Source organism: Bacillus rossius, chromosome 11, assembly GCF_032445375.1.
Source record: "Bacillus rossius redtenbacheri isolate Brsri chromosome 11, Brsri_v3, whole genome shotgun sequence".
Lineage (NCBI taxonomy): Eukaryota > Metazoa > Arthropoda > Insecta > Phasmatodea > Bacillidae > Bacillus > Bacillus rossius.
The window spans coordinates 56,854,367-56,870,312 of NC_086338.1; the positions used below are offsets into that span (position 1 = coordinate 56,854,367).

The 15,946-nt window shown below is 36.0% G+C and overlaps 2 protein-coding genes across 3 annotated transcripts; one reads left to right on the plus strand and one right to left on the minus strand.

Moving 5' to 3' along the window:
* Nucleotides 1–1,083: 1,083 nt before the first annotated feature.
* On the minus strand, nt 1,084–6,007 carry LOC134537081 (uncharacterized). Of its 2 annotated transcripts, none has more exons than XM_063377319.1 (4): nt 5,680–6,007; nt 4,304–4,531; nt 2,016–2,141; nt 1,084–1,269 (listed from the first exon to the last, which is right to left on the minus strand). In XM_063377319.1, the coding sequence occupies exons 1-3, from the start codon at nt 5,833–5,835 to the stop codon at nt 2,016–2,018; spliced, it is 510 nt and encodes a 169-aa protein (XP_063233389.1). In that variant the 5' UTR covers nt 5,836–6,007; the 3' UTR covers nt 1,084–1,269. The 2 variants fall into 2 exon arrangements, with proteins under 2 accessions (XP_063233389.1, XP_063233388.1); XM_063377318.1 differs by having other exon boundaries at nt 4,232–4,531.
* A 315-nt stretch (nt 6,008–6,322) lies between these two features.
* Nucleotides 6,323–14,559, plus strand: LOC134537080 (mitochondrial inner membrane protease subunit 1). The gene is made up of 3 exons (XM_063377317.1): nt 6,323–6,610; nt 11,429–11,626; nt 13,604–14,559. Exons 1-3 carry the CDS (start codon nt 6,497–6,499, stop codon nt 13,751–13,753), a joined length of 462 nt encoding a protein of 153 aa, XP_063233387.1. The 5' UTR covers nt 6,323–6,496; the 3' UTR covers nt 13,754–14,559.
* Nucleotides 14,560–15,946: the final 1,387 nt, after the last annotated feature.

Consider the following 15,946-nt stretch of genomic DNA (forward strand, 5'->3'; position numbering starts at 1 on the left):
GCAAATCTTGCTTCAAATCACACACTGAGTTCAAAGGTATAAGTATCATAGATTAATAGTTATACTTGCAAGTTTCGGTTACATGTAAAGATGCTTTACAAAAAATTATAATTTATCTAGCAAAGTACAAGTTTTTTCCCATTTCACACGTAACATTTGTTAACTTTCTCTTCATATCAAACATAAACACAATCAAAAATATTTTATTTATAGTATTATCAGATATTATGCCAACTTTGGCCCCTCCTCCATAAGTGGTTTGCAATGTTCCTAGTGACCACTAACCATACAGCCTGATGTATATACCTACATAGATATTTCTATTTTTTGTGTACTTGAATGTATCAATAGTTGTATAACATCCACTAGAATGAGTTGAAACCAGTTTCTAAGATTCGCACAGAGCACCGTTTAATAAAACTGCCGAATTATTTTCTTACTGGAATTCAGTTTGGACACATTCTGGAATACGTTCCGGTTATGGTCAGGTTATGGTTGTATTCGCTACCTTACCATAATGTCTTGGAATACCATTTTAGATGCATAAGAAATCCAATCACGAAAGTCAAACAAGGCTGATATGTTTATAAATACATACTACTACTACTTGTATCTCTTCAGAAGCAAGCGGAGACCCCGTTAGGATGTGGTCCAACATGTTGAATACTATTTAGCGCACTTGAGCCATTCTACAGAATATCTTTTTTTTTTTTTTTTTTTAAATAAGCTACGCTAAAGACTGGAAAGAGTAGAACATGGCTTTGTGATTACATGTAACACAATGGGTAATGTGTTTCTTTGTTTTAAAAATCAAAACACCATAAAAAAAATTCAAAAAATCATTGCCTACAATAATACAGTATTTCCAAACATTTTCTTTAACAGCTATGTAGTTCTTCTTGCAATGCATCTTGTGATTTTTGTTTGAATGTGACATTTTGAAAAATGGATGAAACGTGTCAAATAGTATCTCACGTGTAAAAACCTTACCCCGGCACACGGCTGAGTCTACAGGAAGCACGGCCATTAATAATAATTATTATTTTAACTACACGTTCCCTACCCACAGTCATTTTCTCTTAATTTACTCTTAAAAACATGGTATTATTCTAACACAGGAAGGGACACAGAAACATCTTACATCTGCAGAGAGGAACAGATTATGAATACTACAGGTGTGCATCCTTATAAGGCGTCAGAAGGATGTCACATACGTCACTGGTACAAAAATTCACAGCTCTTTTTTCAGCCACAATCTTCCAGCCAAGCCTGGAAAAAAACAAATTTTTTTTAAGTGCAACACCAATAATGTATAACTGAGTTACCAAATGGTAATCCAAAATATCAAAAGTGAGCTTCAGTCTTACCACTGTGCCACCTAAGTTACTAAATATTTTACTAAAACTAATTTTTTTTTGGTAGCAAAGAATTTTATCAATGTATTTACGATGCTGTCCTTTTAATGCTACCACTGATTTCTTTTATGCTTTTTATTTTTCAGAGAAACCAGTGATAGAGAGTTGTTTACGAACGTTTTCACTTTTAGCAAAAAATTTACAGAGCATAAAAAAAAATATCTGGTGACAAAACTTGTGATGGATCATAACAGGAGCAAACAGTGTCTCATTTCACTAGGATAGGGGGACAGAAACTCTTGGCCTGCTTTTTCTTTCAAATTCTTCCCTTCTGTTGGTGGGAATGAATGATTTTCCAGGATTTCAGGGAAAAGGGTGCATTTTTACACCCCAATCTCCCCTCTGTATTCACTCCTTAAAATAAAATGTAAGAGAGCTAATACATTTACAGGAAAATGCATTAAAAAATAATAGAACCATAATAAAAATTAAAAAAACTCACAAGACATTTGAGACCGGGCCTTAAGGAATCCAAACCACATGTAAATATATATTTTTGACTTTTCAGATTACTTTGTACAACTGAACATAAATGAATCTAGTTTTCCGAATAAATAAGCAAATATGAATCTTAAATAAAATACATGTTTACGAACGCACCTAGCTGTTCAGGAGATCCAAGTACGCCCCGCACACGAGGTCATCTTCTCTCACGCCCAGCTGTCCAATCAGTGACCTGGCAATTGCCTGCCCGTCCTCCAGCGACTGAGAGTCTTCCAGCATCACCTGCAAGGACACGGACGGAGCAGTGTCGGAGGACACCCCTGTCATTAGTCATTTCGTCATTTGTAGTTACTGATGTTTCAACTCACTATCACCGTTTCACATCCCTGACACACAGTAGCGGATCCAGAAGGGGGGCTAAGGGGCTCAAGCCCCCTCCAAAAGCATCTGGGTCCACTATTGTTTTAGTGTTTGCCTTGATAAAGCCTAGCCTCAGCTGGGTTAAGCCCCTCCCAAACCAAAATCCTGGATCCGTCACTGCTGACACAACATCGTTACCACCGACACGGGCAGTAGAATCTTGGAGCGAGGAATAGCCTAAGCTCCCCCCTTTAAACAAATACAATGAAGTTAAGTAATATAGGTGTCGACAACAAAGTTACAGCTCACTAAATACTGCAAACAGCGATTCCACTGCAATTCGACCGCTTAATCCGAAATGCTGTAGTGTTCGCGCATTTTCAACAGAAAATGTCCTTACGAATTACAATGCGCTACTGTGGGAACTTGAGCCATGTTTCATAATAAAAAAATTATAATTGTGGGATTAAGATAAATAGTTTTTAAACTAAAAAGTTCCACACTCCCTTCTGAACTTGATCCCACAAAACCCAACTTTAGTCCAGCAGAAAAGACAAGCATACTGTAGTTGCATCACAAGCTACAGTTGAATCAAAATGCCCGGCTGTTAGCTGGTCTACTTAACTGTTATGACCGCAAAAGAAACAACTAATATTATTTTACAGTCGCCCGAATACCCTGAGATGTCAGAAGTTTTATTGCAGCCTTAGAGTGAATTTGAGAAGGAATAATTCATATAGTAACTGCATATTTATTTAAAAAAAAGTACCTTTTTTGCATTTTAATTGAAATACATTTTATTTTAATTGAAAGAGAACATTAAATGTTTAAATTTTTTTAAACAAAACTGTGAATAAAAAATTATCTAAAATAATAATGCTTACCCTTAGACATATAATTTATGTTCCTACTTAAGAAAGATTGTTCCATACTCTGACTACCAAACTGTTTGTATGTGAACTCACCAAACATCTAACTTATGTTAATATCACACATTATTCATTTAATCATTTCATTATGTACTCCTCTCTTTATTATATATATAAAAAATTCCTCCACCAAGCTCTAACATTTTTCTGTATGTATTGTAAACAAAAACAATTTTAAAAATAAAAATCACAGTTTGTTGTCAATTATTGCATACAAAATCTAGTCACGTGACAAAGTTTCATCCTATGCAGCAACTCACTTCAAACTACAACACTGAGTTCTAGCTGCATAAACCCAGGTAATAAATGCTAATGTACAGGAATGCCATTAGTTTACGTAGGAGAATAACATACAAATTTCTTATGGGGCGTAGCCAGGGGTGAGGTTATATAAAAACTTAATTTTAGTAATTCATTTAGTTTGAATTGACTATGTAAAATATAATTTTTTAAGCTTCAAAATTTAAATAAGTCAAGAACTATTTTTTTTTTAATGTCAAAACGATATCCCTCCGCTAAATGAAACCTTGCTAAGCCCCTGAATTCCATTTATTTTGCAGTGCCTATATTGAAAATTAACTGTGTGTGATCATTGTCTGGTTATAAACCACGCAAGGAATGCAAGTACACAAGAATTGCGAGAAGCAAAGTGATAAAAAAAATTAATTTACAAATACTTGTTTATGGATTACTCAAAAGGCGAAAATGCAATGTAAGTATTGGCTAACTTTGAACGTCCTGCGTTCCTGGTTTCGTTTCCACCTGATATTTGCAGCGAAGAGTTCCGAAAATTGTAAAGATGCACGTTTATCTCATGTGTATAGAAGGCTACATTTTTCCTTTCATCACACACTTCACATTTGCACTTATTAACCTATCACACAATTAAAACAAACAAAATTATTGCAAATCAAATTAAAGAATATCAATTTAAAGACGTGTATGAAAAGAATTTTAATGGAAATATTTTTCTAGATTTCAGTTTCGAGTTGTAGACTGGTGATTTATAACCTACCGCCATTTTCTGGTATTTGTTGCGTGCCGCATCGTTGCGATCTTACGTTACTTGCAAAGTTTATTAACCTGGTGTTGGACTGGACGCCAGTTGGACGTCGAGCAATGACGAGGAAACCTTCGAAAGAACTCGGTTGCTACCTCCAGCTCCATGTAGTCGCCCAGGTCCTGAACACTGTCCACGTGCACTCGGGTCTGGCCGACCAGGAAGAGCCGGCGTGTCTTCCTGACGACCCCCTTCACGCCCAGCGCCGACTTCAGCAGCGACTCCGTCAGCTCCCCACTCGGGACAACCACCTTCTCGAACACACTCAGCTTCGGGCCCTGCGTATCTTCCCTGTCGTAGAATATCAGCATCGCGTCTCCGCCCTGGATGAATTAAAAACAAAGTAGGTAGTTAAAAAAAAACTCCACTTTGGTTCAGCCTACAGGAAACTTTTGGAACAATCTGGCAACATTACGTGAAAAATAATGGAAAATAATTAATCAAACATTTTTTTTATATCCCATGCAGCCAAATTGTTTCCGAAATTTTTGTGTCCACTGCATCCTCCGTTGGACAATTTATATGGAATGTAGTACATTCTAGTTTACATCGCACATTATGGCTACGACATAAATAAATTTTATTAAAAATGTATAAATTATAATATAATAATGCAATAATATTATAAATAGGACACGCTGTTCATTTTCCTTATACCACCATTAGTTGTAACATCTACAGACATAAGATGATTGAAGGTGAAAAATTGGTATCGCAATTAACAGAATAGGCCTAGATGTCGGGGGTGGGGGTGGGGGAATTATATTATAGTTTACTATACCAAAAAATTTAATATTTAAAAAAATGAAACGTGTGAAAAATAGTGTGCTTATAGTTCCCCACCCGAAACCTCCATATACCCGTGCTTGTTCAATAAAAAAGTAGGGGTGGTAGTGACGTAAGCTAGACCATCTTGGTGACTTCATCATTATTGCTATGGTATCGCAATCTAGAATAGTCCTTCCCATTTTCGTCTCCACTTTTTATGAGGTTTAGCCTAATAAACCTAGCAATTTCACTACCCCGGCAGAAAACTGCTATCCGAGTGACAAGAAAAAATAGCTAATTCTCCAGCTTCTTTCGCTGAAGTAAAAACCTGTGAGTTAGCTAATTTAAAGTCACACAAGTTATTATGCTGTTCTAGCAGCATACTGTCATTAACTTTAATGAAATCTACCTAGTTTAGACTCACTGTAAGTACTGAAAACAAATATGCATTAAGTAACTACTAGTTGTACCTAAATAGTCCAAAAAGTAGACTGCACTAGATTTTTTAAAAGTGAAAAGTACGTGCAAACAAAAAAATAGTCAATATACCGCGCTAGTTTTAAAGAACAATTCGAATTGATTCCGCGCGCGCACAAGAAAAAAGTCCTCTAGAGTGCTACACACCTGTCATTTGTCACTATGGTAAAGACTGTAATATATAGTCTTCTGCGAAGCCTATTTAAAATTACTTGGAATGACTAACCTGCATATAACGTAATTTCAGTCTCCCGTTTGGAACGTTAAAAAACACGTCATGTTGTCGTTGTATTTCCCCCTCGCTGGAACTGAGCTCTTTGGCTTTTCTGACAACAAATTCAACATCAGTTAACTTGGCTTTGATCTCAACATTCCTAGGCATTTTTAGAAGACCTTGCTACCAAGGCAGACGTTTAACCAGACGATGCCGGCGATCGCCGGTATAACATAAAGTAGTAGGACGATATATGACAGTTGTCAACAAAAAGGAAGACACGTGATACGGGAAGGGAAGCCTACGATTCACTCATCCTTCTGGACATACCCGAATACTCACGTTGGCAAGCCTTCTTTTCAGGAAGCCTTCATTTCACAGACGAGAGAGCCAAAACCCGAAGTTCCCCGAAGTTCATGCTTTTTTTCCGTATCTTTAATGTAGCTATCCTAACCAAATCAACCGTCCACAGTGTTTTAAAGTATTTATAATGTAGCTAACCTAACCTAATTGATCATTAGTATCCTTTTATTAACACCGCCATATTTATTTACAATGAACAAAAAAAAAGCCCGAATATTCACGATCGGGCTCCCTCGTCTGTGAAAAAACGTTTGCCCGTATTTCGTACGAGTTTCCTATATTGTCCCTAGATCTTTAGCATCTGTGATATTTTTGGTCAGATGGGTCAATTAAATATAATAATGCCGTGAAAAATAAACGTTAATACATGTGAACTGTGAAGAGAAATATCACTTTTAAATGCCAACTATTATTTTTTTACATTAAATAACATCCACTGCTTTCGGGAGATTGCTTTTGAATTAATATGAACAGTAAATTGGTCAAATTTGCAGCTAAATGCGTTGGTGTTGTAGGTTATGTTATTCAGTATGCATGTGTAGCACATTGTACTTTGGAATACGTGGGTGATTTTGTTGTGGTAAGGAAATATATATATATGTAAAAACTTATTCATCATATTCATTACTATTTTTTGGTTGCATTAATGTGCAAATATCGATAGTGTCATTAAAGTGGCGGCTTGTGCGACATTGCTACAGCTAAGTTCCGTTCTAATGTCACAGAAACGGAGGCGGATCCCCCGGAACATTTCAATATTGCGTCCGCTGCCTCGACATTGCACAAAAACGTAACAAATAGCAACCAGTGATATTGTATTTCAAAGTTACGAAATATTAACCTAAAAAAAATATATGCTTTGAGATCATTCCAGGCAGAATTTTCATATATATATAATAAAAATAAACCACAAAGTAATAATAGAACACTAGTTATTTTTGTACTTGAAACAATCAACCAAATACTCTACTTCTATTGTTCGCACAGAGCAACATAAAAGGAAGAGCTCAGCATTGCCAAGCTAATCCATTTAATCAAGACAAACTGAGCAGCTAAGGCCAACTGCTCAGCTTAACCTAATATTCACCCCCACCCTTCCCCCTTTAAACTTAAACTTAAAGGGAGGGCTGGACAACACCACGAGTTTAAAGTAAAGTCACCACACGAAATTAAATTTAAATATTCAAGGCCGCTTGCATTCAACACAGCTTCGCAGCATTTTTAGCAATCAATTTTAGAAAAAGCCAAAACAAAACTTTGATAGGTCAAACCAGGATGTTATGGGTGGCAGAACGCGACCTGGTACTCCTACACGGGCCTCGGGGTTCGATGCCAAGTTTCGGCACTCGGGCCCCTAGGCCCACACTGGCGATGATGAAATCCCTGTCAGTCGGACGAGAATCTGCTTTGGGTCGCTTCATTGAGCAATTATTCTGAGCTAATCCATTTGGATCCATCTCTGTCTGCATGCTATTGTAGAAACTGTTCTATGAGATCGGTCTGCAGGCCTTAGGCCCGTTCTACAATGACGCGGAAACTGAGACAGATCGCCTAAACGGAGACGGATCTCATTGAACAATGTATCTGCAATAGTATGCATGCGGACCTGAACCCATACGGATTAGCTTGGCAAAGCAGCTCGGCTCTGTAGTTTACCCAAGGTGTAGTTTTGGACATACACCATTGCTGATTACACTTATGTTATAAGAAACCTCAATAACGGACAAGAACTATAAATATGCAAACACACAAGAGGTTTCTTATGACTTGCATTATAATGGTGTATGTCCAAAACTACTACATCTTGAATCAGTCTTCCACATTGCAAGAAACATTCAAAGAACATATGTTTCGTTTATGTTATTCCTTGTGACAACTAGAAGCTAAATATTTGGCAGTGGTGATATCCATGTTTATTTAAAATTTTAATACGTGAATAATTGTTTCAAGTACAAGTCTACGTAATTTGTATCATTAAGTACTTAGTGGTTAATTTTATTTAATATATTAATCCTAACCAAATTATGTTCTCAGATCTAAATTTTTTCCACTTAAATTAATTTTCTTAAACATAAAGTTTGATCTCATTGCTTGCATTTTGTTATGGTTCCATGCATTGTATAAGCGACAGACGGATAGTGAAACGTAAATATCTTGCAGGTTTGGATCCGTTTTCATGTAATTGTAGAACGGCCGTAAATTTTTTCATGACGAAAAAAATAATTTTGGGTGGAAATATTAAAAATCTGGTGAATTTCAAAACTTTGCCCTTTCATTTTGTTTTGGATTCATCAACAAAAATTTTTTTTTTCTGATTTACTATTGACAGTATTTTATTTTCTATAAGGGAGTGGGATACCTATAGTTTATTAACATTGAATTTTTTCCTTTCCTTCATACTTTCCTGTTTACAGGGTATGTATGTATCTTCCATTTGAACATGCCAAGTAAAGTTCATAACTTGAAATGGAGAACCATCTGACTAATTGTTACGGTAGGCAGGGAATGTGAATAAAAAATTTTTTAAATGGTTTGAAATTATTTGTAATGAGGCTGACCAAGCCTAATACCTATTGGTTTGGTTATTCATTTAGATGTGCCTGATCACAGGTGCTTTGGAAAAATTTAGCTTTTTTTTTTTTAGCCTTACTTATTTGTTTCTAGTTTTTAAGGGTTTTATAGGTTTTCACAGATATAGAAGGTTGTGACAAAAGTTAAATGTTTGGTTGCGTTCAGTTAGGCACATAGTATGAAATACAGAATAAAACACAGTTAAAAATATTTAAATTTTTTTTTGCAAAAGTAGTTTTTCTCCGATAATAGTATTGAACATAATTGTAACATTTTGTACTGTATTGTACTTTTTTTATATTATAGTAAAAAGCTAATTAAAATAAATTGTTTCTCGAAAAAATACTTCTGGGAGTGTCACACATTCCCCTGGAAAATAACGTAGGTAGGTAGTATTAATAAGAAGAGACAAAAAAAAACAATAGTTTTATTCCTTAAAACAATGGGTGTGTGCTTAATTATCATGTTAGAAATGATACTTCCTTGGCACAATAAAAATACTATTTTTGCATGCAAATAATTCATAGAAATAAAATAATAAAAGTACTGGAGTGATATTATAAATAAAATTGTGGAAGTACAAATTCAATCAAATTAAAAAAAATTAAATAAATACATAGTAATCAGCATTAATCTAAACATGTGTATAAAATTAATTATTTTACTTAGTAAAATAATCAATATACATTTTAACAAATTATGAAAATCCATAAACATGCATAATGTTTATTCTAATTGCTAACTTTAATTATTTATTTAAAAAAAAATGTATAATGCAAATAAATTATACATACAGGAACCTAACCTCACTCTTATAAATACACTTGAAAAGTTTATAAACACAATTTCTATCACTTATCTTCACAATAAATAAATGTTTTTAATGATTTTGACCAGTGTTCAATATCAATCACGTAACTATAAGATTTAAGCACATGTATGATAGGTACTTATTTTTATATGTATAGCCTTTGTTTTTATTTTGTAAAATTTTTTTGTGTGGTGCGTGCATGTAGTAAAAATTCAATCGCATTATATTTTCATAACTTGCCTAAAGAAGTATAACTTCAAAAAATAAACAGCGGACTCTAGAAATTTACCATGTTTTGGACTAGTGATGCAGGACTAATTGTTATTCTTGCTGAGACATCAGAGATGCACGTGGACATATTGGCACACGTCATCCTGTTTGGACACTGGATTGCATGTAGCAGTTGTAGTGAAGTGAAAGTTCTTTAGTTTGGTATTCCATGGTTTGGCTCTTTCTGTGATTCAGCACCAATCAAGCAGCTCAAGTTAAGATTCCAATTCCATTATGGTTTTTAAGAATATCAATGCTGTTCTATATTTTTTCTGTCTGTGTAGCAGTTTGATTCAACTTGTTTTAAATTAAATACCATTGTACTTTATGCTAATTTATCTTTGTTATTCCTGCTGAAACTATGATTACGTTCAATAATCCAGCAAACTTGCTAATCAGAACAAGGAGGGAGATACAGAAGTGAGACTCTTACAGTGGAAATAACTACTTGAGATTTAAACTGCAAAAGAGAAACAATAATGTTTGTGGTAAAAAAAAAGGGTATATTTTATATAAATGAGTAGGAGATATGCAGCAATATTTCTGGTATGCCACACCACAAAATATATTGCTACCAAAAATAAAACTGAATCAATTTTCACTGGTTTGTTTGCCTGATAGAAATTGGTACATTACTTCTCACAATCAGTATAGCTATGTTAGTAATATATTATGGAAGCTACTATCTAGCAGATTTGCCCAAAAATACTTCAGAAACGAGGTCTCAGTCCTTGCAATTAGAGTTCCTTCCGCGTGATCCGGCTTGGCTATGGTCCTTAGAGTCCTGGGTGTAAACCTTTCGCTGTGATTGAAAGTGCTAAAGCAGTGTATAAGATTATTAAGAATTGTATCGTTAATACATTTGATTGATTTCCAGTGGAGTCTTTTTATACACAAACATAATACAAGGCATGCTAGTGAATTTAATTCCAAATAGATTTAACTCCACAAAATATGGCTTGCAAGGTCTTAAAAATACTAGGTATGATAAATTACTTCAACAACCTGAAATTAGTTACTTAAAAAACAAAAAAAAGATACATAATTTAAAAATAAACAGGAGTATATTATTATGAAATTATTACAAGATTTTACAATTACATAGCTGAACTTTGTTTAGGAAATAGCATGCAGGTTCTCATTATTACATAGGCTGTCTCCAAATAATGTGATCATTGTTTTGCGTTTTTTTCCGCTTGAAGTTTTTGGTGTAACGTGTATATTATGTGTGCGTGACATACGTATGATATATGTAGCTACTTACTGTTTGTATCCTACACAGTGTGCAGTTCCGGGCAAGTTCCAATTGACTCATTGGAACAAACATTGTAAATAAATTAATGGCTCGGAAGGAAAGCGTTGTACGTTTTATAACCGAGTGCATGAGTACCTTATTTCCATAGGATGATACGTCTTACTCAGGGGTGCAACAACAAGGGGGGGGGGGGGGGGGGGCAAAGTTATTTTGCCCCCCCTCTGAAACCTTGAAGTGGGGGCAAACGGGGGCAAAGAAAGTGCTGTGTAATAAATTTTTAGATAATAAAACTGCTTAAATAGCACCATTTTCCACCTTGAAATACAAATTTTCCTGGGGGAGGACCCCCGGGCCCCCCGCTCCGATAGGGGGGATAGGTGATTCTTTATAAATAGGTATATTGCCCCCCCCTTTGGAAATTTAGTTGTTGCGCCCCTGGTCTTACTCACGGGTGCCTTGATCTACACTATCAAGTTTCTGGCCCTGTGCAGTGCTCCGGTCCGTCCATGGAGCCCACAATCGTTTCCGACGACGTCTTGTTCACGGAGCACATCTCCCCTCGGCTCCAGCTGATCAAGAAAGGCGACATCGTGATCTCCACGTCGCCGTCGAACCCGCGCATAAACATCTGCAAGAGGGTTGCCGGGACTGCCGGGGACAAGGTCAGCTCGGGCCTTTCCCATCAAGTGGTAAGAATATGTATTTATTTAATTGTGTTCGTTACATGCCCACAAATAGTTGGGGAACTTTTGAGGTGGGCACGACATAGAGGTACCAAGGTCAGTGTAAGTGTAGACACTGAAAGTAGGCAAGTACCGCTCTCTGATGGGCATTAGCTGCAGATAGGCACCCAGGGCCGCAAATAGTGGGGGGGGGGGGGGGGGTGCAAGCGGGGCATACGCCCCGGGCGCAAAGCTGTGGGGGCGCCGAAAGCGCTTGCATTGTAATTCCTACTACAACTGGTAACTGGTAAAAAGTTTTTTTAACTTGCATGCCAGGAATGTCTAATCTGATTTACAATATAACGTCTCAACATATTTAATGAACAAGTCTAGTGATTATACGGACTACTTAATGGACATAGTGGGTTCATGCATGGAAGTTACAGTAGCACAGAAGCTGTTACATGTAGGTATGGAAAATGCTTAAATAGCACCATTTTTCCGTGGGAGGGCCCCCGGACCCCCCGCTTTATTGGTGTGGTATGTGCAAAAAAAGAGAGGGGGGGGGGGGGCGGCGCATGAATCCATTCATGCCCCGGGTGCCAGAGACTCTAGTTGTGGCCTGTAGGCACCACCCACCAGCAATGGACAAGGAACAAGACCAACAGTGAAGTACATAAGGAATTAATACAAGGACAGTCCATACAAATACAAACACCTGTACCAGTAATGAGTAACGGAACACAAATCTTATACACATAATCATATGACATAAAATCACCGAAGTTGTTGGATAACAAGTGGTTATATTTAACATGCACATAATTGGTGATCCAAACATCCCTTACTGAGAAACAATCTCTCAGGGACATACAGATCTGGAGTGATACATAAAAATCCAACAGTGTAATTCTTTCATCTGGCAATTTTTTGTTCCCATAACCTGTGGTCTGGAACCAATGGAGCCCTCCTTGTTCATTTATTTTTGGGTTGGGGGGGGGGGGGGGGAGAATTTGGGTATTTTTTATTATCCTTGGAACGACTGGTAATGCCCACGCATCGACAATGGAAGCTTACAAGCTAACTAACATCGTTATAGATACAGGAACATAACCTCACTTATATAAATACAATCGAAAAAAAACTTCAAAACACAATATCACTAATATCCACAATAAATAAATGTTTTTAATTAAATGGACCAGTATTCATTATCAACCACTATATTATATGATTTAAAAGCATATATTTAATTCTGTTTAGCCTTTTTTATCCTGTCACCATTTGTTGCATGCTGTGTGCGCATCGTAAAAAAATCACTCTCATTTTTTGTACTGTGCCTAAAGAAGTACCTATAACTTGAAAAACAAGTGCACTTAAATATTTTGGTGTTGATTAGAATCTAAAAATGAATTGTGATATGAAAAATTTTAAATTTAATTTTATCGAGCATATTTAATTACTGTAAGTTTAAGTATATTTGTAAATGTTTTTCCGTTATTTTATATTTTTGTCTCAATTTATTTTTATCATAAAAAACTATAAGATACTCAGTAGTTTTAAATTTTGCTGCCTGGTGTACATTCTGTATTTTACAGTATAAACTTCTTAAAAATTTTCCATAGTGAACGTATGTAATTATGAAAATTATCTACACAATGACTCTTTGAAAAATTTTCTCAGAGTTAATAAACAAAAGTATTTTGGTAATTTCATGAAATATTTTCTTAGGATATCACTGTAATATATCAGCTTCTAGTCATAACTGAAGCGCGCTGCTCTGCGGTCCTTAACGTGTCTGGGTGACTGCCACTTAATGCCACTTACATCCTACCTTTGTGTCGCCAACACCCGGGACACGTCTCCAGCTATAGCAGGGCTTCAGTGCAGCAGCCTGAGTAGCTGAGTGGTCACTCGCCCTCACTCCTACCTGGGTGGTCTGGGTTCGATTCCCGGTGGGGCCAACGTTGCAGTAAGATGGTGCTCCTGGTTTCCTTCGCGCAGGTGCCGCGCGGGCACGTGTGGCTGGAAGGGGACAACTACGGGAACTCTTCCGACTCGCGGCAGTTCGGGCCGGTGCCGGAGGGCCTGATCCGGGGCCGCGCCGTGTGCAAAGTGTGGCCCCCGAGACGCGTCCAGATGCTGACCTGGTGACGACGTCTCTCCCCGCAGCAAGTGTTGCTTCGGCGCGGGCCTCACGTTGCGAGCTGTGCGGTGTTGAAGGGACACCTTCTTAGTGAATCTTTTATATAGTTGATAATAACGCAATAAAAGATTTTTAAAATCGTAATTTTCATAAGGAGTTGTTTTTACGACAATGAGAACCTTCATGTACACCTTGAGTGCTTCTTGTTTGGTGAGAATTTTTGCTGAATAAAGTTCTTCCACAGTTCAAAGGAATTTTCCAGATATGGTACTTTCATATAAATCTGAAAAATTTCAGTCTATAAATCCATACAATATGGCCGTAAAAAATTCCTATGATAATTATGGTGCCAAGTTAATCTGGAAAATAATGCCACATTTTACAGAGCCAAATTGTTCAGGAAATGTATGGTCTCTTTTTTTAACTTCGTGAAAATTCACTTCTTCGTGGTTGAGAAACTGCAACTGTTTAAATTATGTATTTGTAAAATGCTATGAAAACCTGTAAAACCTAACAGAAAATAGTAAATACTGAGTAAGAGGGAGAGAGAAAGAAGGGTGAATTTTAGATGATAGAATAGAGGATGAATGTGAGTGATAATTGATAAAAATCTATCCTGGAATGCGCACATAAACACTATTTCTAAAAAATTAAGCACTATGTGTTATGCTATGCAAACCATTAAAAATATTTGTTTGACTCAAACTGTCCGAGCTCTATATTTCTCAAACGTTCAATCTATCCTTGAGTATGGTATTATTTTTTGGGGAAACTCAAGTAAAGCAATTAAATTATTTCGCCTACAAAAAAAAAATACTAAGAATAATAAAAGGTAAAAATAAAAAGTACCATTGCAAACCTCTCTTCAAGGAGCTAAACTTTCTTACACTCCCCTCCTTGTACATATATCATACCATATTGTTTGTAACTCAACATATAAATTTTAAACAAAATAGTGATATACATGAATATAATACCAGGGGTCAAAATAAGTTACAGATAGTAGGGCATAGAACCAATATATTTGCACAAGGCCCGTACTATTGTGGCATAAAATTAATTAACAAACTTCCAAGACAGATGATAAATACTAGAAATGATAAGAAACTTAAATAGGAATTAAAAGAGTATTTAACTAAAGAAGCGTTCTACTCTGTTAAAGAGTTTTTAGATGGGTGATTCATATTTTTTGAAAAGTGATTATATTAAATGCTTTGCAAATATAGTTATTGTATCTGTTTTGTATATTAAATGCTCTGTAAACATCGACTATTTATGACTTGTATCTGTCTTGTCTTGTATCTATCTACATATGTATATAAGTCCCACTTTTGTTTTTATTTTTTAATATATGTTATATAATTTAATGTATCAAAACTGTATAATAATTGCTACTGTATATGATTTGCTGGTAGCACCATGACAAAATATCCGCTGTACTGAATTTGAGTTCTGTATGTGAGCGTCCTATGTGTTTTGTATTGACAACTCCCCTTCAGGCTGCCTGGAGAAATGGAGGCTTATAAATAAATAAAAAAAAAAAAAAAAAAGAAAGAGAAATATATTTGTGGTAGCTTCACCAAATACTGGAAGATTTAAAATGTAAGTAGTGTGCAGTGATATGTTTTAAGAATGAAAAGCTTTTTCTAACTATACTTAAAGTAGATAATTACAGAAGTTCCATGAAGTTTCATCAGAATTGTAATGTGTGTTTCTCTCTAGGGCTGCGTATAGTAGAAATTTTTGTATAAGTAATTCGAGCTACTGTACGAGGGTTGTCTGAAAAGTTTCCGACCTCAACAACATGAAGATGGCAGCACTTGTCAACAAAAACTGAGGAATGTGTTTGCTCGTGGTTTGAAATATACTCTCTGAAATTTCAGCCATTTTGGACGTGCAGTCTTTTAAACAATCGTTTGCGTGAGTTTCTGCAAAATAGTTGTTTACGAAGGTGATGGCATTCTCATTCGACACAATATTCCGTCCCCCGAGTGCAGTTTTTAGCCTAGAGAACAAAAAATAAATGTTAATTGGGTTTATATCTTGGATGTAAACAGCTGCCTGCTGTCAAGTACAGTTCCAAGGAAAATTATGTACAATGAAGGATTAAGTAGCAAAAATGATATTAAATAAGATGTTCGCAAATTGCTGTTCATGAATTAAATGGGTGGCACAAAATACCAAAGAAAGCAATATTTGTT